Source organism: Bufo gargarizans, chromosome 4 (assembly GCF_014858855.1).
Source record: "Bufo gargarizans isolate SCDJY-AF-19 chromosome 4, ASM1485885v1, whole genome shotgun sequence".
NCBI lineage: Eukaryota > Metazoa > Chordata > Amphibia > Anura > Bufonidae > Bufo > Bufo gargarizans.
This window is the reverse complement of record NC_058083.1, coordinates 194,761,982-194,782,299: the sequence shown is the minus strand read 5'-3', so window position 1 is coordinate 194,782,299 and position 20,318 is coordinate 194,761,982. Positions and strand designations below refer to the sequence as shown.

The 20,318-nt window shown below is 42.2% G+C and overlaps 1 protein-coding gene across 1 annotated transcript in view; it reads left to right on the top strand.

Moving 5' to 3' along the window:
• The window catches only part of LOC122933809 (solute carrier family 12 member 9-like), a 315,690-nt gene that overhangs the window by 293,181 nt on the left and 2,191 nt on the right, over window positions 1-20,318 (top strand). The window contains exons 11-12 of the mRNA XM_044288844.1: window positions 8,778-8,952; window positions 17,718-17,864. Of these exons, the coding sequence (XP_044144779.1) occupies window positions 8,778-8,952; window positions 17,718-17,864 (322 nt within the window). The remainder of the gene's footprint in view (window positions 1-8,777; window positions 8,953-17,717; window positions 17,865-20,318) is intronic.

Genomic DNA, 20,318 nt, shown 5'->3' with positions numbered 1-20,318 from the left:
GCTTTTTTTGGCATTTTTATTTTATTTTTTTGCGTTGTATCGAGTATCGCAATACTTTTTTATGGTATCGAAACCAAATCAAAATTTTGGTATCAAAACAACCCTACACGGAGTACCGTACCCTGGTTCCGTATACAGTGCTAAAAAAAAAACGGAACAGACTTGGAATGAAAATATGTTTGTGTGCATGAGGCCTAAAGGGTATGAATACTTATGTCAATACAGGATTTTAGTTTTCAATAAATTAGCAAAGATTTTGAACATTCTGTTTTCGCTTTCTCACTATGGGTTAATGAGCGCAGAATAATATTAAAAATGTGAACTTTTTGTTATTTTAGCACAAGGCCACAAGATAACAAAATGTGAAAAAAGTCAAAGGGTCTGAAGACTTTCCGAATGCACTGTGTAGATGAGATTTTTTAAAATCTTTCACTTTGACTACACTATAATCTGTGGATTTTCCATTGTATCCACCACGTGTGGCATTAGCCTTTACTGTTTCTATCTTTTTTTCATATTTTTGTTAGTGGAAAGTGACGCTTTCTTTTTGTTACAGCTCTTTTCTGTACTGATTTGCATCATAATAGTAGAAGTCACAGGAGACTTGGTGGTTCTTGCTGAAGTGAGGGCACACACCGCAGCTCTCCAGCTTCACACTAGGAGCAAGAGAGAACATTTACATTTAAAAAATGATATAGAAAGAAGGAAAAGATCTACAATTTTCAGGCAGACATATGTAACTATAAATCTAAAAACATATTCTATACGTGTACAGTATGCAATTTAAGGGGTATTCCAAATGTAGTAAGATATCTGTTTGATTGGTAGGGGGTCTTACTGCTATAACCCCCAACGGTAGAATGGCAGGTCATTTTTCACAGCCTTTCCAATGAAAGGTGGAATCTGATAAGCCAGTTCTACTTTACACCAGTTTGATAAATCTCCCTCTATGTCTCTAATCTGTTCAAGTCTTCGCCGAATATAGTGTGCAGTTTTTGGAAACATAACATTAAGGCCTCTTTCACACGGGCGTCACGTGTGAGGGCTGGATAAGATGCAGGTGTGTTGCGGGAAAATAGCGCAAAGCGTTTTTAATGCGTTTTGCACATGCGTGAAAAAAATCGCCATGTTTGGTACCCAGACCCGAACCCGGACTTCTTCACTGAAATTTGGGTTTGGGTTAGGTTTTCTGTAGATTTTATTATTTTCCCTTATAACATGGTTATAAGGGAAAATAATAGCATTCTTAACCACCTCAGCTCCCCTAGCTTAAACACCCTTAATGACCAGACCAGTTTTTACAATTCTGCACTACACTACTTTCACCGTTTATTGCTCGGTCATGCAATTTACCACCCAAATGAATTTTACCTCCTTTTCTTCTCACTAATAGAGCTTTCATTTGGTGGTATTTTATTGCTGCTGACATTTTAAAAAAAAATTCACTTTCATTTGTAAGATTTTTTTTAAAAACGATATATACATTTTTCCCTAAATTAATTGTTCTACATGTCTTTGATAAAAATATTTGGGTAAAAAAAAAATGGTTTGGGTAAAAGTTATAGCGTTTACAAACTATGGTGCAAAAATGTGAATTTCCGCTTTTTGAAGCACCTCTGACTTTCTGAGCACCTGTCATGTTTCCTGAGGTTCTACAATGCCCAGACAGTAGAAAAAAACCACAAATTACCCCATTTCGGAAAGTAGACACCCTAAGGTATTCACTGATGGGCATAGTGAGTTCATAGAACTTTATATTTTTTGTCACAAGTTAGTGGAAAATTATTATTATTTTTTTCCTACAAAGTCTCATATTCCACTAACTTATGACAAAAAATGAAAACTTCCATGAACTTACTATGCCCATCACGAAATACCTTGGGGTGTCTTCTTTCCAAAATGGGGTCACTTGTGGGGTAGTTATACTGCCTTGGCATTTTAGGGGCCCTAATGTGTGAGAAGTAGTTTGAAATTCAAATGTGTAAAAAATGTCCTGTGAAATCCTAAAGGTGCTCTTTAGAATTTGTGCCCCTTTGCCCACCTAGGCTGCAAAAAAGTGTCACACATGTGGTATCGCCGTACTCAGGAGAAGTTGGGCAATGTGTTTTGGGGTGTCTTTTGACATATACCCATGCTGGGTGAGATAAATATCTCTGTCAAATGACAACTTTGTAAAAAAAAATGGGAAAAGTTGTCTTTTGCTGAGATATTTCTCTCACCCAGCATGGGTATATGTAAAATGACACCCCAAAACACATTGCCCAACTTCTCCTGAGTACGGCGATACCACATGTGTGACACTTTTTTGCAGCCTAGGTGGGCAAAGGGGCCCACATTCCAAAGAGCACCTTTAGGCCTCTTTCACATGGGCGTCATGTTTTTTGCCCGGATAAGAGGCGGGTGCGTTGCGGGAAAATGCGCGATTTTTCCGCGCGAGTGCAAAACATTGTCATGCGTTTTGCACTCGCGTGAGAAAAATCGTCATGTTTGGTACCCAGACCCGAACTTCATCACAGAAGTTCGGGCTTGGGATTGATGTTCTGAAGATTGTATTATTTTCCCTTATAACATGGTTATAAGGGAAAATAATAGCATTCTGAATACAGAATGCTTAGTATAATAGTGCTGGAGGGGTTAAAAATAATAAAAAAGTTAACTCACCTTCTCCTCTTGTTCGCGTAGATGCCGGTCTGTTCTTTAGCTGTGGACTGAATGACCTGAGGTGATGTCAGATCACATGCTCCAATCACATGGTCCATCACCATGGTGATAGAGCATGTGATCTGACATCACCACAGGTCCTTCAGCCCACAGCTAAAGAACAGACCGGCATCTAAGCGAACAAGAGGAGAAGGTGAGTTAACTTTTTTATTATTTTTAACCCCTCCAGCACTATTATACTAAGCATTCTGTATTCAGAATGCTATTATTTTCCCTTATAACCATGTTATAAGGGAAAATAATACAGTGAATAGACTGTCACCTAGAACCCATGCGTGAAAATTGCACCGCATCCGCACTTGCTTGCGGATGCATGCGATTTTCACGCAACCCCATTAATTTCTATAGGGCCTGCGTTATGTGAAAAACGCACAAAGAGGAGCATGCTGCGATTTTCACGCAACGCACAAGTGATGCGTGAAAATCACCGCTCGTGTGCACAGTCCCATAGAAATGAATGGGTCAGGATTCAGTGCGGGTGCAATGCGTTCACCGCAAGCATCGCACCCGCACGGAAAACTCGCCCGTGTGAAAGGGGCCTTAGAATTTCACAGGGCATTTTTTACACATTTTGATTTCAAACTACTTCTCAAGCATTAGGGCCCCTAAAATACCAGGGCAGTATAACTACACTACAAGTGACCCCATTTTGGAAAGAAGACACCCCAAGGTATTTCGTGATGGGCATAGTGAGTTCATGGAAGTTTTTATTTTTTGTCACAAGTTAGTGGAATATGAGACTTTGTAAGAAAAAAAAAATCATCATTTTCCGTTAACTTGTGACAAAAAATAAAAAAATTCTAGGAACTCGCAATGCCCCTCACGGAATACCTTGGGGTGTCTTCTTTCCAAAATAGGGTGACTTGTGGGGTAGTTATACTGCCTTGGCATTTTAGGGGCCCTAATGCGTGAGAAGTAGTTTGAAATTCAAATGTGTAAAAAATGTCCTGTGAAATCCTAAAGGTGCTCTTTAGAATTTGTGCCCCTTTGCCCACCTAAAAAAAAGTGTCACACATGTGGTATCGCCGTACTCAGGAGAAGTTGGGCAATGTGTTTTGGGGTGTCTTTTGACATATACCCATGCTGGGTCAGAGAAATATCTCGGCAAAAGACAACTTTTCCCATTTTTTTTATACAAAGTTGGCATTTGACCAAGATATTTATCTCACCATGGGTATATGTAAAATGACACCCCAAAACACATTGCCCAACTTCTCCTGAGTACGGCGATACCACATGTGTGACACTTCAAATTCCTTTTAGGAGGGCATTTTTAGACATTTGGATCCCAGACTTCTTCTCATGCTTTAGGTCCCCTAAAATGCCAGGGCAGTATAAATACCCCACATGTGACCCCATTTTGGAAAGAAGACACCCCAAGGTATTCAATGAGGGGCATGGCGAGTTCATAGAAAAAAAAATTTTTTTGCACAAGTTAGTGGAAATTGATATATATTTTTTTTCTCACAAAGTCTCCCTTTCTTCTAACTTGGGACAAAAATTTCAATCTTTCATGGACTCAATATGCCCCTCAGCGAATACCTTGGGGTGTCTTCTTTCCAAAATGGGGTCATTTGTGGGGTGTTTGTACTGCCCTGGCATTTGAGGGTCTCCGCAGTCATTACATGTATGGCCAGCATTAGGAGTTTTTGCTATTCTCCTTATATTGAGCATACGGGTAATTTGTTTTTTTTCCGTTCAGCCTCTGGGCTGAAAGAAAAAATGAACGGCACAGATTTCTTCATTCGCATCGATCAATATGGATGAAAAAAATCTCTGCCCAAAAAAAAGGAGGGGAAAGGCGTCTGCCAGGACATAAGAGCTCCGCCCAACATCCAAACCCACTTAGCTCGTATGCCCTGGCAAACCCGATTTCTCCATTCACATCAATCGATGTGGATGAATAAATCATTGCCGGGATTTTATTTTATTTTTTTATATACAAAGTGTTTGCCAAAGCATATGAACACCGCCGCTCCCTCAGCTCATATGCCTCGGCAAACATATCTTTTACTGCAGAGGAGAAATCTCATCTTGCAGCGCCGCATACACTGACTTTTGTGTAATCTGACAGCAGCGCAATGGTTCTGTCAGTATGCACATCAGTGCTGCAGCTAGTCGAACGGTTGGTCCACCTGGAAGGTAAAAAAAACAAAACAAAAAGAAAAAACCAGGCCGCAACACAATAAATTTATTAACTTTATAATAACATTTGAACGGAACACATAAACTTTATTTAACTTTTTGAACAGAACGTTAACTTTTTTGCTTACAGGTGATTTTTTATTTTTTTTTACCTTTATAGGACAAACCTCTTCTTCCCCATGGGACAATGTGAAAGGAGAGGTTTGCAGCAGCTGTGAGTGAAAGGGCCCTAATAGCCCTGTGTGCCTGTCCTGTGTAACGCAATCCCTATGCTAAGTGTACCTGTGTGTGGTACTTCCGGAAACACTCCCCAAAGCATAGGGCAGGGTGGTCACGGCAGTCAGGACAGAAATAGCGGGTGTGACGCCTTATTCCACTCCTGCTACAGACACAACATCTTTTTCGGGGTGACGGTTGGGATGAGGTACCAGCAACGACATTGGGGAAATGTCGCTCCTGTAGACGGCTCACTACACTGGTGGTTGGGGCCACGGAACCTCCTGGATACAGGAGGTTCTCGATGATCTCTTCCTGAAATTTGAGGAAGGATCCTGTTCTCCCAGCCTTACTGTAGAGAACAAAACTATTATATACAGCCAATTGAATCAAATATACAGACACCTTCTTATACCAGCGTCTGGTGCGTCGGGAAACTAAATAAGGAGCCAACATCTGGTCATTGAAGTCCACCCCTCCCATGAGCGAATTATAGTCGTGGACCGAGAGGGGCTTTTCAATGACACTGGTTGCTCGTTCTATTTGTATTGTTGTGTCTGCGTGAATGGAGGAGAGCATGTAAACGTCACGCTTGTCTCTCCAGTTCACCGCGAGCAGTTCTTCGTTACACTAGGCAGCCCTCTCCCCCCTTGCAAGACGGGTGGTAACTAGCCGTTGGGGGAAGCCCCGGCGACTAGGTTGCACGGTGCCACAGCAGCCAATCTGTTCTAGGAACAAATGCCTGAAGAGGGGCACACTTGTGTAGAAATTGTCCACATAAAGATGGTACCCCTTGCCAAATAAGGGTGACACCAAGTCCCAGACTGTCTTCCCACTGCTCCCCAGGTAGTCAGGGCAACCGACCGGCTGCAGGGTCTGATCTTTACCCTCATAGATCCGAAATTTGTGGGTATAGCCTGTGGCCCTTTCACAGAGCTTATACAATTTGACCCCATACCGGGAGCACTTGCTTGGGATGTATTGTTTGAAGCCAAGGTGCCCGGTAAAATGTATAAGGGACTCGTCTACGCAGATGTTTTGCTCAGGGGTTTACAAATCTGCAAATTTGTTGTTGAAGTGGTCTATGAGGGGCCGAATTTTGTGGAGCTGGTCAAAAGCTGGGTGGCCTCTGGGACGAGAGGTGCTGTTGTCGCTAAAGTGCAGGAAACGCAGGATGGCCTCAAATCGTGCCCTGGACATGGCAGCAGAGAACATGGGCATGTGATGAATTGGGTTTGTGTACCAAAATGACCGCAATTCATGCTTTTTGGTTAGAACCATGTTGAGGAGAAAGCCCTAGAATTTTTTTTAATTCGGAAACTTGGACGGGTTTCTACCTGAAAGGCTGGGCAAATTGAGTGGCATACCGATTTGTTTCTGCCACGACTATGTCCAAGAGCTTCGCAGTCAAGAACAGCTCAAAAAATCCCAGTGCCGAACCGATCTGAGCTGTCTCAACCCGAACTCCAGACTGGGCGGTGAAAGGGGGAACTACAGGTGCGGCTGAAGTTGGGGGCTGCCATTCAGGGTTTGCCAGCACCTCAGGGACTCTAGGGGCTCTATGGGCCTGTCTGTGCGGTGGCTGCGACGGGGTAGCTACTGCACGTGCCACCGTACCAGCTTCAACTGCCCTTCTGGTGCTCGCCACTTCACCATGTTGTACGGCAGTGCTGATACTAGGTCCAGGGTGGGCTGCGCTGCTGGTGTATGCCTCACCATGTAATCCGACAGCGCCAGCCCCACTCTGCTGCCCTTGAAGTGGATCCTGCGCAACCTGTGGTCTAGCAACACGGGGCCAGGTACGCCTGGTGGTATCAGGGACCTCAACCTCTTCGTCCGAACTTTGGGTCAGACTGCCACTGCTTTCAACAGGTTCATATTCTGACCCGCTGGATTCGTCAGATGAGGGTTCCCATTCCTCATCCAACTGGGTCAGAAGCCTGTAGTCCTCTTCAGAAGAATACCCCTTGTTTGCCATTTGGTCAACTAAATTTAGGGGGTATTCCCTGAGACTACCCAAGAAAAAAAGCAAGCTTGTCTTACAAATGGGAGGCTAGCGAAGTACCGGAAGCCGCTGCGATTGATAAAAAATATCAAAACTGATTTTTTTTTATCGCCGCAGCGCTTGTGAAGTGATTGTGCAGTGATCAAAAAAAAAATATTTTTTGGTCACTGCGGCGGGGCGGGCGTGGGTGAACGCACGTGTGGGCGACCATCAGGCCTGATCGAGCAAACACTGCGTTTTGGGTGGAGGGCGAACTAAGGTGACACTAATACTATTATAGATCTGACTGTGATCAGTTTTGATCACTTACAGATACTATAAAAGTACAAATGCTGATTAGCGATACGCTAATCAGCGAATCATTGACTGCGGTGCGGCGGGCTGGGCGCTAAACGATCGCTAACTACATAACCAAGGGGCCTAAACTATCCTAGAACCTAACAGTCAATACCAGTGAAAAAAAAAAGTGACAGTTTACACTGATCACTTTTTTCCCTTTCACTAGGTGATTGACAGGGGCGATCAAGGGGTTAATTGGGGTGATGGGGGGTGATCTGGGGCTATATGTGGTGTTTGGTGTGTACTCACTGTGATCTGTGCTCCTCTGCTGGAACCAACCGATGAAAAGGACCAGCAGATGAGCACAGCAGCCATTTAACACCTTATATTTATAAATATAAAGTGTTAACTAGCTTCTGATTTGGTTTTTTGAAAATCATCATCCTGCCAGCGACGATCATTGGCTGGCAGGCTGATGACGAAATACTCCTCTAACTTTTGCCGGCCCGTGATGCGCATGCGTGGGCGGGCCGTGAGCGTAATTTTGCGTCTCGCGAGATGACGCATAGATGCGTGACTCTGCCTGAGACAGCCGCCTCCGGACCGCAATCCTGCGTTAGGTAGTCCGGAGGCGGTTAATACGCATACAGGAGGGGTTGAAAATAATAAACAAATTTAACTCACCCGATCCCCTTGGTCGCATAGCGGATCTCCTCTTCTTTCTTCTGGACCTGACTTCTGAACCTTTGATGTCACTGCGCTCATCACATGATCCATCACATTGATGGATCATGTGATGGACCATGTGATGAGCGCAGTGATGTCATCAAAGGTCTTTTAGCCAGGTCCAGAAGAAAGAAGAGGAGATCCGCTATGCGACCAAGTGGATGGGGTGAGTTAAATTTGTTTATTATTTTCAACCTCTCCATCCCTATTTTACTAAGCATTCTGTATTAAGAATGCTATTATTTTTCCTTATAACCATGTTATAAGGGAAAAATATAAAGATCGGATCCCCATCCCAATCATCTCCTAGCAACCATGCGTGAAAATTGCATCGCATCCGCACTTGCTTGCGGATGCTTGCGATTTTCACGCAGCCCCATTCACTTCTATGGGGCCTGCGTTGTGTAAAAAATGCACAATATAGAGCATGCTGCTATTTTCACGCAACGCACAAGTGATGCGTGAAAATCACCGCTCCTGTGCACAGCCCCATAGAAATGAATGGGTCCGGATTCAGTGCGGATGCAATGCGATCACCTCACGCATTGCACCCGCGTGGAAAACTCGCCTGTGTGAAAGAGGCCTAACTGCTATGTGTATGGACAGAATGTGCGAAATCTCACTACACCACCATGACTTTATTATACACATAACCATAAGAAGTTCTGGTTTCTTCATTCTGCAGGTCAGAAAGTACTTGCTCAAGCTGGACGTACGTAAGGATCACGTCAAGTTTTGGCGTCCTCAGATTCTCTTACTAGTTTCCAATCCACGCAGCCACAACAACCTGATCACTTTTGCAAACGATCTGAAGAAAAGTGGCCTTTTCGTTCTGGGACATGTGAGTTTAGAAGAGTTGGGTAAGTGAAGTTCAGCAAAATGTTGAGCATGTGCTTTTCTGTATTCTCTTATTCATTCTCCCAAGGTGCACACATACAGTTATATTTTGCTTGCAGTGTGAAGAATCTTCTTATGCTCTGTATCAGATATTTTGTACCAGGTCAATAACACTATTAGAAGAACATATGATATATGTACATCCGGGTACATACACACACACACACACACACACACACACGTGTGTAGATATATATATATATATACATATATATATATATATATATATTTATATATATATATATGTATATATATATATATATACAGTACAGACCAAAAGTTTGGACACACCTTCTCATTCAAAGAGTTTTCTTTATTTTCATGACTATAAAAATTGTAGATTCACATTGAAGGCATCAAAACTATGAATTAACACATGTGGAATTATATACGTAGCCACCTTTTGCTTTGATTACTGCTTTGCACACTCTTGACCTTCTCTTGATGAGCTTCAAGAGGTAGTTACCTGAAATGGTCTTCCAACAGTCTTGAAGGAGTTCCCAGAGATGCTTAGCACTTGTTGGCCCTATTGCCTTCACTCGGCGGTCCAGCTCGCCCCAAACCATCTCGATTGGGTTCAGGTCCGGTGACTGTGGAGGCCAGGTCATCTGGCGCAGCACCCCATCACTCTCCTTCATGGTCAAATAGTCCTTACACAGCCTGGAGGTATGTTTGGTGTCATTGTCCTGTTGAAAAATAAATGATGGTACAACTAAACGCAAACCGGATAGAATAGCATGCCGCTGCAAGATGCTTTGGTAGCCATGCTGGTTCAGTATGCCTTCAATTTTGAATAAATCCCCAACAGTGTCACCAGCAAAGCACCCCCACACCATCACACCTCCTCCTCCATGCTTCACGTTGGGAACCAGGCATGTAGAGTCCATCCGTTCACCTTTTCTGCGTCGCACAAAGACACTATGGTTGGAACCAAAGATCTCAAATTTGGACTCATCAGACCAAAGCACAGATTTCCACTGGTCTAATGTCCATTCCTTGTGTTCTTTAGCCCAAACAAGACTCTTCTGCTTGTTGCCTGTCCTTAGCAGTGGTTTCCTAGCAGATATTCTACCATGAAGGCCTGATTCACACAGTCTCCTCTTAACAGTTGTTCTAGAGATGTGTCTGCTGCTAGAACTCTGTGTGGCATTGACCTGGTAGATTAGAGAGCTGCTGTTAACCTGCGATTTCTGAGGCTGGTGACTCGGGTGAACTTATCCTCCGCAGCAGAGGTGACTCTTGGTCTTCCTTTCCTGGGGCGGTCCGCATGTGAGCCAGTTTCTTTGTAGCGCTTGATGGTTTTTGTGACTGCACTTGGGGACACTTTCAAAGTTTTCCCAATTTTTCGGACTGACTGACCTTCATTTCTTAAAGTAATGATGGCCACTCGTTTTTCTTTACTTAGCTGCTTTTTTCTTGCCATAATACAAATTCTAACAGTCTATTCAGTAGGACTATCAGCTGTGTATCCACCTGACTTCTCCACAACGCAACTGATGGTCCCAACCCCATTTATAAGGCAAGAAATCCCACTTATTAAACCTGACAGGGCACACATGTGAAGTGAAAACCATTTCAGGTGACTACCTCTTGAAGCTCATCAAGAGAATGCCAAGAGTGTGCAAAGCAGTAATCAAAGCAAAAGGTGGCTACTTCGAAGAACTAGAATATGACATATTTTCAGTTGTTTCACACTTTTTTGTTATGTATATAATTCCACATGTGTTAATTCATAGTTTTGATGCCTTCAGTGTGAATCTACAATTTTCATAGTCATGAAAATAAAGAAAACTCTTTGAATGAGAAGGTGTGTCCAAACTTTTGGTCTGTTCTGTACATATATATATATATATATATATATATACTGTTAGATATACTGTAGAAGAAATTCCACAGCGCCTCCATATACAGTCCTGATTAAAAGTTTAAGACCACTTGATAAATGGCAAAAAATCTTATTCTTATAACAAGCTTCCAAGTAGAACTTCAGCATGCAACAATAAGAAATTAGAGTGAGACAAAACATTTTTTGAGCATTCAATTAATTGAAAATAACAATTAAACTGAAGCAGGCTGTTTTTCAGCTGATCCAAATTTCAGGACCACATGCCTTTAAAAGGCCAAATCTGTGCAAAGATGTGGATTCATTGTCATTTTCTGTTAGGTAGTCACACGTTGTGATGGCAAAGGCAAAAAAACTCACCCTTTTTTAACGTCGTCGGGTTGTTGAACTGCATAAACTCACAGCGCGCCATCGCTGCTGAGGTGGGACGAGGTAAGACAGTCATTTGGAATTTCTTAAATGATCCTGAGGGTTATGGAACAAAAATGTCTAGTGGAAGACCCAAAAAAATTTCATCAGCACTGAGCCGGAGGATCCAATTGGCTGTCCGTCAAGACACTGGACGATCCTCAACCCAAATTAAGTCCCTTACTGGTGCTGACTGCAGCCTGATAACCATCACTCGGCATCTGAGACTGAAGGGCTTCAAAAACAAAAAGCGTCTTCAAAGACCTTGTATACTTGAACGCCACAGAACTGCTCGTTTGGACTTTGCAAGAGAGCACCAAACATGGGACATTCAAAGGTAGAAGAAAGTTTTATCCTCTGATAAGAAAAAATTTAACCTTGATGGTCCTGATGGTTTCCAACGTTACTGGCATGACAAGCAGATCCCACGTGACATGTTTTCTACACACCACAGTGGAGGGGGCGCCATAATGGTCTGGGGTGCTTTTTCCTTCAGTGGAACAATGGAGCTTCAGGAAGTGCAGGGGCGTCAAATGCAGAGAGCATTCCTCACGACTGAGGGCCCTCGTCTGTGTGGTAACGACTGGGTTTTTCAACAGGACAACGCTACAGTACACAATGCCCGCAGGACAAGGGACTTCTTCCAGGAGAATAACATCACTCTTTTGGCCCACCCTGCGTGTTCCCCTGATCTAAATCCAATTGACAACCTTTGGGGATGGATGGCAAGGGAAGTTTACAAAAATGGACAACAGTTCCAGACAGTAGATGGCCGTCTTCACCACTTGGAGAAATGTTCCCACTCACCTCATGGAAATGCTTGCATCAAGCATGCCGAAACGAATTTTTGGAAGTGACAAACAATAACGGCGGAGCTACTCATTACTGAGTTCATGTTTGGAAGTTGGATTTCTGTTTTGGGTGGGTTTAGTTTTTTTGGGAGGTGTGGTCCTAAACTTTTGATCAGCTAAAAAACAGCCTGTTTCAGTTTATTCGTTGTTTTCATTAAATTGAATGTTCATAAATGTTTTGTCTCACTCCGATTTCTTCTTGTTGCATGTTGAAGCTCTACTTGGAACCTTGTTAAGATCCAGCCATGCTAAATAGGATTTTTTGCCATTTTTCAAGTGGTCTTAAACTTTTGATCAGGACTGTAGTGAAAGAAATTGTGTCCTTTATTCATCCATGCAACATTTCAGTCCACTTGCTGGGACTTTTCTCAAGCCCAGCAAGTGGAGTGAAACGTTGCATGGGTGACTAAAGGACACAATTTCTTCCACTATATGGAGGCGCCATGGAATTTCTTCTATATCTAACAGTTGATTTTGTCAGAATCCATATCTGCTGGCACTCCACATTATTTTTTTAATTCTGATTTTGCTTGGTGCTGCTCTTGCTCTATTTTTCTTAGGCCTCATGCACACAACCGTTTAGTTTTTTGTAGTCCGCAAACTGTGGATCCGCAAAAAACTAAAGCCTCTCGTGTGCCTTCTGCAATTTGCAGAACGGAACGGGCGGCCCATTGTAGAAATGCCTATTCTTGTCCGCCAAACGGACAAGAATAGGACATGCTATATTTTTTTTTTCCCGGGCCACGGAATGGTGCAACGGATGCGGACAGCACACGGAGTGCTGTCCGCATCTTTTGCGGCATCATTGAAGTGAATGGGTCCACGCCCAAGCCACAAAAACTGCGTCTCGGATGCTGACCCGAACAACGGTCGTGTGCATGAGGCCTTATTGATATATGTATATTATACTCCTGTATAATATACATCCAGAAATCCAGAAATACCCCTATCTAAAGTCATCATTTTCTACGACCAGAAAATGGTCTAAATGTAAGACAGCTGGGAATCTGGCTTACGTTTAGATTGGCGCTGGATTCTTTGAAGTTACGTAGAGGCCGGCACCTCATCATAACTTTGGTGGATCCACTGCCAGCTATAGGGGTTATTAAAACGCTGATCCTAATAAATGACCCCCTAAGTTTTAAAGCATAATCTTTGCCTTTTTTTGGCTTTTTCCTAGCCTCAACTTTTCCTCTGCTACCTTGATTTTCATATGTTGAAATCCAAAATGGCTTCAGTGCGGGGTTTTGATATATTCTGGATAAGGGCTTGATAGTGATGATTAGGTCTTCAAAATGGCTTCCGTGCATGGGCACTTGCCAAAACAGATTTAAATGGAAACGGATCCAGCATCCATTGACTTTCATTATTTGTACGGGATCCATTTTGATCCTTTTTTGTTCACCGGATACAAAACCACAGCATGCAGCGGTTTTGTGTCTGGCCACATAACGGAATGCCGGCAGAGCGGATGAATGTTTTTTTTTTTTTACATTCAGATTACATTAGTGACAAAACCGAACCAATTCTATCCGGTTTTGAGATTCTCTGACAGATCTCAAAACCGCAAAACAAAACAGTGATGGGAAACTAGCACAACTTGTGCATCTGCACCTTCCATTGTCATGAAGTTTCGGCCTGGCACTGTGGCTGTCTAAGCAGTTGGTGCCAATCTGCTCATCCAAGTCTTGTGTTTACGTCCAGTTGAAAAAGTGCCACGTGCTGATGTTTTTCCGGTACCGTACGCTGTAGTGCTCAATGGGATTTTCAATCGTCAGAACACTTTAGCTCTTTTTACTGGAATTATGCATGTCTTTAAACAGCAATCTGCATATATTGAGAGCATTTTGAAAGTGCACAGCAAAATGGCTGTAGTCAAAGTATAGATATGGGGTATTTATTTACTACATTAGACTTTTCAGGTTGGACATAAATCATTTTCATTCTGACAGAATAAAAAGAGTCTTCACGTCTCCCCAGTTGCCATGACGACCTTGTGAGGTACACTTTAAAATGTTAGGTTAATAAGCAGTTTTATGCGGTAAAAACAAAACAAATTAAGAGTGGATTTGTATTTCATAAAGTGCTTTTCATTTTACAATCACATTCAGCTAGTCATTATGCAGAGTCGGCACTTTAAAAGAGCAAATTATATCTCCTGTTTAAAAGGTGGCATTGCCTGGACCTCAGTCAATGAACTGATAATACTGTGGTAACAAAGGTCAAGCTGGTAATAATATGTTCCGTTATGAACAAAGTTATGTAGAGGTAACCAAACACAGAAATACCAGATACGTACATTGATTCTTGACACATGGCACCCTGACACATGATAAGAGTAGAATTTCTCAGCTTAAGATCTGAAAATATTTAGCTCTTTTCACCTGCAAGTCCACCAGTACACAAATATATAATGAGGTTTTTACAATTCAAACCGTATTAAACATATTGCACAATTTATGTATAACAACTGAGTAAGGCCTCTTGCACACAAATGTTTTTTTTTTCTGTTCCGTTTTTGCGAATTCCGTTTGCGGTCCGCATGCGGAACCTTTCATTTCAATGGTTCCGCAAAAAAGATGGAATGTACTCCGTATGCATTCCATTTCCGGATATTCGTTCTGCTGAAGGATAGAACTTGTCCTATTATTGCCCACAAATAACGATCCGTGGCTCTATTCAAGTCAATGTGTCCGCAAAAAATACAGAATGCATGCGGAACACATGTGTATGTCATCTGTTTTTTGCGGATCGTTTCTGTTTGCAATCCTCAAACAACGGATCGCATACGAAAACAAAACGGAAATTTTTGCGTAACTACGGAATGTAACCAGAACGGAAACAAAAAACTGAACAACGGATCCGTGAAAAACGGACCGCAGAATACAGAAAAATACATACGGTCGTGTGCAAGAGGCCTAAGGGATGCTATCAGTCAGGACCCAAGGGGGTCCTTTGAAATTGAAATTAAGGCTTTTAATATGGATTGAATCAAGCAATATTTGTACATATATTTTGGGGAAATTGTCTAGGTAGCAGTGTTCCTGGTAAGCATTTGTGGCCACTGAATAGGGTACAATAAGAAACAAACCAAGGCATCGGAGACTTAAATTAAAACTTGAGTATTACATTGAGGTAATCATTTAAGAACAGAGAGAGAACAGAAGTTTTAATGGCAGTCTGTGGTACCTTCTACTGTTCCTTACTGTCAAATCACAGTTCTGATAAATAAGGACATCAGAAGTCCAAGGTCAGTCACTAGTGTGGTATATTTAATCTGATCACAGAGCACCTTCACCAGTATAAAACGTAACCTTTACTGATATTAGTTAAAATTATCCCAAAAATGTGCCATACAAAGCAATGTATCAGTTAGGCTGGGTAGGCTGAGGGAAGAAAAAACCTCACCCTCACACTCACCCTACAGACTGATAGTTCTGCCTATCAAAAAAGAATGGCCGCCCCGATAGTGGCGGTTCCGAATCAGGAACATCCTAATCAACCCTATATGTCCCTGACAAGGGATAGATATTGCCACCCAAGAAAAGACCTATTAAAACTACTGTCCAGTGTCGATTTGTCAGTGGTCAGAATGTACATGAAAAATAATAGATACCAAAATAAATAATAATATCGCACATCGTACACATATGCTCCTATTTTATCAAGTGGTGTCACTATAGGTTCAACCAATATTGCACATATGTTCCATCTGTAAGTATTGGTTGATTTTTTTAGGTAATTTTTTGTTAAATGTGGTCCCCTGATGAACTGACCCGAGAGAATGGTTAAGAAAAACGCATCGGGACATAGTTTGCATTCCTCCGACAAATGACATGTGCTCCTTTTGTATGTTGGTGATCCTAAAGTGACACCACCTGATTAAATAGGAGCATATGTGTACTATGTGCGATAATATTATTTATTTTGGTATCTTTATTATTTTTCATGTATATTCTGACCACTGACAATCGACACTGGACAGTAGTTTTAATAGGTGTTTTCTTGGGTGGCGATATCTATCCCTTGTCAGGGACATATAGGGTTGATTAGGAGGTTCCTGACACAGAATCGCCCCTATCGGGGCGGCCATTCTATTTTGATAGCTCTGCCTATCAGTCTGTAGGGCGAGTGTAAGGGTGAGGGTTTTTTCTTTACTCCTTACCCTACCCTACTGATAAATTGCTTTGTATGGCACATTTTTGGGATAATTTTAACTAATATCAGTAAAGGTTATGTTTAATACTGGTGAAGGTGCTCTGTGATAATATGTTCCTTACTGACAGCAGGGTTTGGTGGAAGGTCTTCTCAAGTCAAGCATGGAGCAATCAGAGTGGTGCCTTTTTTTAAAGCTGTCTACAGTGAATGGAAAAGTTAGAGACCTAGGCTCTATTCTGTCTAAACTGGGCGATCCAAAGCAGCATTACATAAATATTGCCTTATAGTGTCCAAATAATGAGCTAGACAGCTGCCAAATACACTGTGCCGCATAGCATGCAGGTAAGGCTACTTTGACACATTGAAATTATGGAATTATTGGAACTATGTTCCTCAACCTGCCGGACTACATCGAGCACAGAGCACAGACAGACCCCATTGACTATAATGGAATCCACTGGGAATCCAGCCTGTTCCTGGCATTTGTGCCGGGATTCCGTCAGACATTAAACTGTGTTTGCACTAGTTTCTGTCTGGAAGAATGCTGCCACACATGGCATAAAAGGGCTAGGTCCCATTATAGTCAGTGGTCTGTGGTGGTGAGCAGCAGTATCCGGCTATGCTGGATATGGTGAACTACGGCAGGATGTTTCTCTGCTGGAACAGCCTTCTAGATAGTTTTAATGCATATGTGAAAGTAGCCTAAATAGTATAAAGAATCAACCCACAAAATGATGGCTGTTGTTGGGGGAGATGAGGACCAGGTAAGTTGGATTTTAACTACCCAATCCTTTTGTTCTCATTGAAGTAAGCTGCTGCTAGAAGAGAATGGCAGCCTCTTCCTCCTCCTGAGAATACATGCCTGCTCAGATGAGCCAAGCGGACATGTACTGTATGTGAGGGGATTGGGAATGACAGCAGTCTACCAAACTTGTCTTAGTATAAGCATTTGTTATATTCTAGGAGTTCATTTCAGGATTCTGGATTCTCTAAGGCAGAGAAAGGGTTAATATTTCATACATGGTGTCTAGTGGGTTACTCATCTCTTCCTCTTCCAACTCTGTAGACAGGACAGGAGGCTGGACAGTGATTATTCCTGGAGAGGAATGTGCAGGTGGAACTGTTCTCTATGAAGGTGTAGATCTCTTCATGAATAATGCTGGGCACTTGGTTTTCAGGTTTCTCTGCATTTCTCAGTTTTCCCACACCTGCAGAGCATGCATGAAATTCTTGTGACTGCTTGGGGTCGCCTCTAATGTGTTGTTTTATTATTATATATTATTACTCTGTATAGCAAGAAAATTCTATACCCATTGCCTTGCTCCGAGTTACAGCTGCAGTGGTATCCTGTTGGATGCTGTAGCTGTCACTCGAAGCTGAGATGAAGGGACACGAAGCAGCTCAATGTATAGAGCAGAGCACACCCTTAATGTTTTCAGTTTTTTTATTTCTTTTTTCTGACTTGCAGATGTGCTCCCTTCTGACCCTCTTCAGACACAAACAGACCTCTGGCTACAGCTAGTTGATGAGCTCAACATCAAGGCGTTTGTCAATCTGACATTATCGGACTCTGTGAGATACGGGGCTCAGCAGTTGCTCTTTATTTCCGGATTAGGTAGGTTTTCTATTTTCAGTGTAATTTGATTCTGGATTTATCTCTGAAGCTGCTAAAAGAGTTGTTGTTGGGTACATCACACTGAGTATCATAGCTGTGTAAATATCAAAGTGATCAGAAGAATTGAATGACATTATTATTTGACTGACATAAAAATCCTTCTACCTGATTGCTAAGGCGCACCCTCATTAATAGTTTTTATTTTATCCTAACCTTATATGACAGCATTTGAATAATTACTGTACATTAGAGGACCCACCTTTTCTAGGAAGTTCTATGACTCTGAGCTGATCACTGATGGTCTGCTGACCTGTGCGTATTTCTCCACAGGGGAAATGTAGTATCAAGTTTGTGCACTGAAAGGCACCTCATTTTGAACTGGACTATTCATTACATTTGTAGATATACAAACCGGATTCCCAAAAAGTTGGGACACTATACAAATCGTGAATAAATACTGAATGCAATGAGGTGGAGGTGCCAACTTCTAATATTTTATTCAGAATAGAACATAAATCACGGAACAAAAGTTTAAACTGAGAAAATGTACCATTTTAAGGGAAAAATATGTTGAATCAGAATTTCATGGTGTCAACAAATCCCCAAAAAGTTGGGACAAAGCCATTTTCACCACTGTGTGGCATCTCCCCTTCTTCTTACAACACTCAACAGACGTCTGGGGACCGAGGAGACCAGTTTCTCAAGTTTAGAAATAGGAATGCTCTCCCATTCTTGTCTAATGCAGGCCTCTAACTGTTCAATCGTCTTGGGCCTTATTTGTTGCACCTTCCTCTTTATGATGCGCCAAATGTTCTCTATAGGTGAAAGATCTGGACTGCAGACTGGCCATTTCAGTACCCGGATCCTTCTCCTACGCAGCCATGATGTTGTGATTGATGCAGAATGTGATCTGGCATTATCTTGTTGAAAAATGCAGGGTCTTCCCTGAAAGAGATGACGTCTGGATGGGAGCATATGTTGTTCTAGAACCTGAATATATTTTTCTGCATTGATGGTGCCTTTCCAGACATGCAAGCTGCCCATGCCACACGCACTCATGAAACCCCATACCATCAGAGATGCAGGCTTCTGAACTGAGCGTTGATAACAACTTGGGTTGTCCTTGTCCTCTTTGGTCCGGATGACATGGCGTCCCAGATTTCCAAAAAGAACTTCGAATCGTGACTCGTCTGACCACAGAACAGTCTTCCATTTTGCCACACTCCATTTTAAATGATCCCTGGCCCAGTGAAAACGCCTGAGCTTGTGGCTCTTGCTTAGAAATGGCTTCTTCTTTGCACTGTAGAGTTTCAGCTGGCAACGGCGGATGGCACGGTGGATTGTGTTCACTGACAATGGTTTCTGGAAGTATTCCTGAGCCCATTCTGTGATTTCCTTTACAGTAGCATTCCTGTTTGTGGTGCAGTTTCGTTTAAGGGCCCGGAGATCACGGGCATCCAGTATGGTTTTACGGCCTTGACCCTTGCACACAGAGATTGTTCCAGATTCTCTGATTCTTCGGATGATGTTATGCACAGTTGATGATGATAGATGCAAAGTCTTTGCAATTTTTCGCTGGGTAACACCTTTCTGATATTGCTCCACTATCTTTCTGCGCAACATTGTGGGAATTGGTGATCCTCTCTACCCATCTTGGCTTCTGAGAGACACTGCCACTCTGAGAAGCTCTTTTTATACCCAATCATGTTGCCAATTGACCTAATTAGTGTTAATTGGTCTTCCAGCTCTTCGTTATGCTCAAATTTACTTTTTCCAGCCTCTTATTGCTACTTGTCCCAACTTTTTGGGGATTTGTTGACACCGTGAAATTTTGAATCAACGTATTTTTCCTTTAAAATGATACATTTACTCGGATTAAACGTTTGATCTGTCATCTACGTTCTATTACAAATAAAATATTGACATTTGCCATCTCCACATCATTGCATTCAGTTTTTATTCACGATTTGTATAGTGTCCCAACTTTTTTGGAATCAGGTTTGTATCTCCCTATGCTTAGAGAGTCTTTTTTTCTCTAGCTACTACATTTTCAAGAGATAATAGGTATGAACCAGGCTGAGGAGCAGGTAGCTAAAAGGTGTGGCTCTCAGAAAACAAGATTGAACCTTAAATTTCATGAAGGCTAATGGTCCTTTTACACGAAAATTGATCAATGAGCGTTTGTAGAAATGCCCGTTTCTAATAAGTGACTTGTGTAACTTGCTAGTGAGCAACTGGTGAACAAGCAAATGCTTTTTCATCAGGTGATCATGTCTTTCAGCTAGCACCTACAACCATCGTCGTGCAGTAGATCACACTGTGTAAATAGTGGTCTTTTCCCCAGAAACAATGAATCTGTATGGGGGCAAACAATCAGTTTAGCGATTGCTTGTCCCCGTACAGAGGAGATGACTGCTGCATGTAAATACAGCTCTCCTATGCCTTGTGATGAGG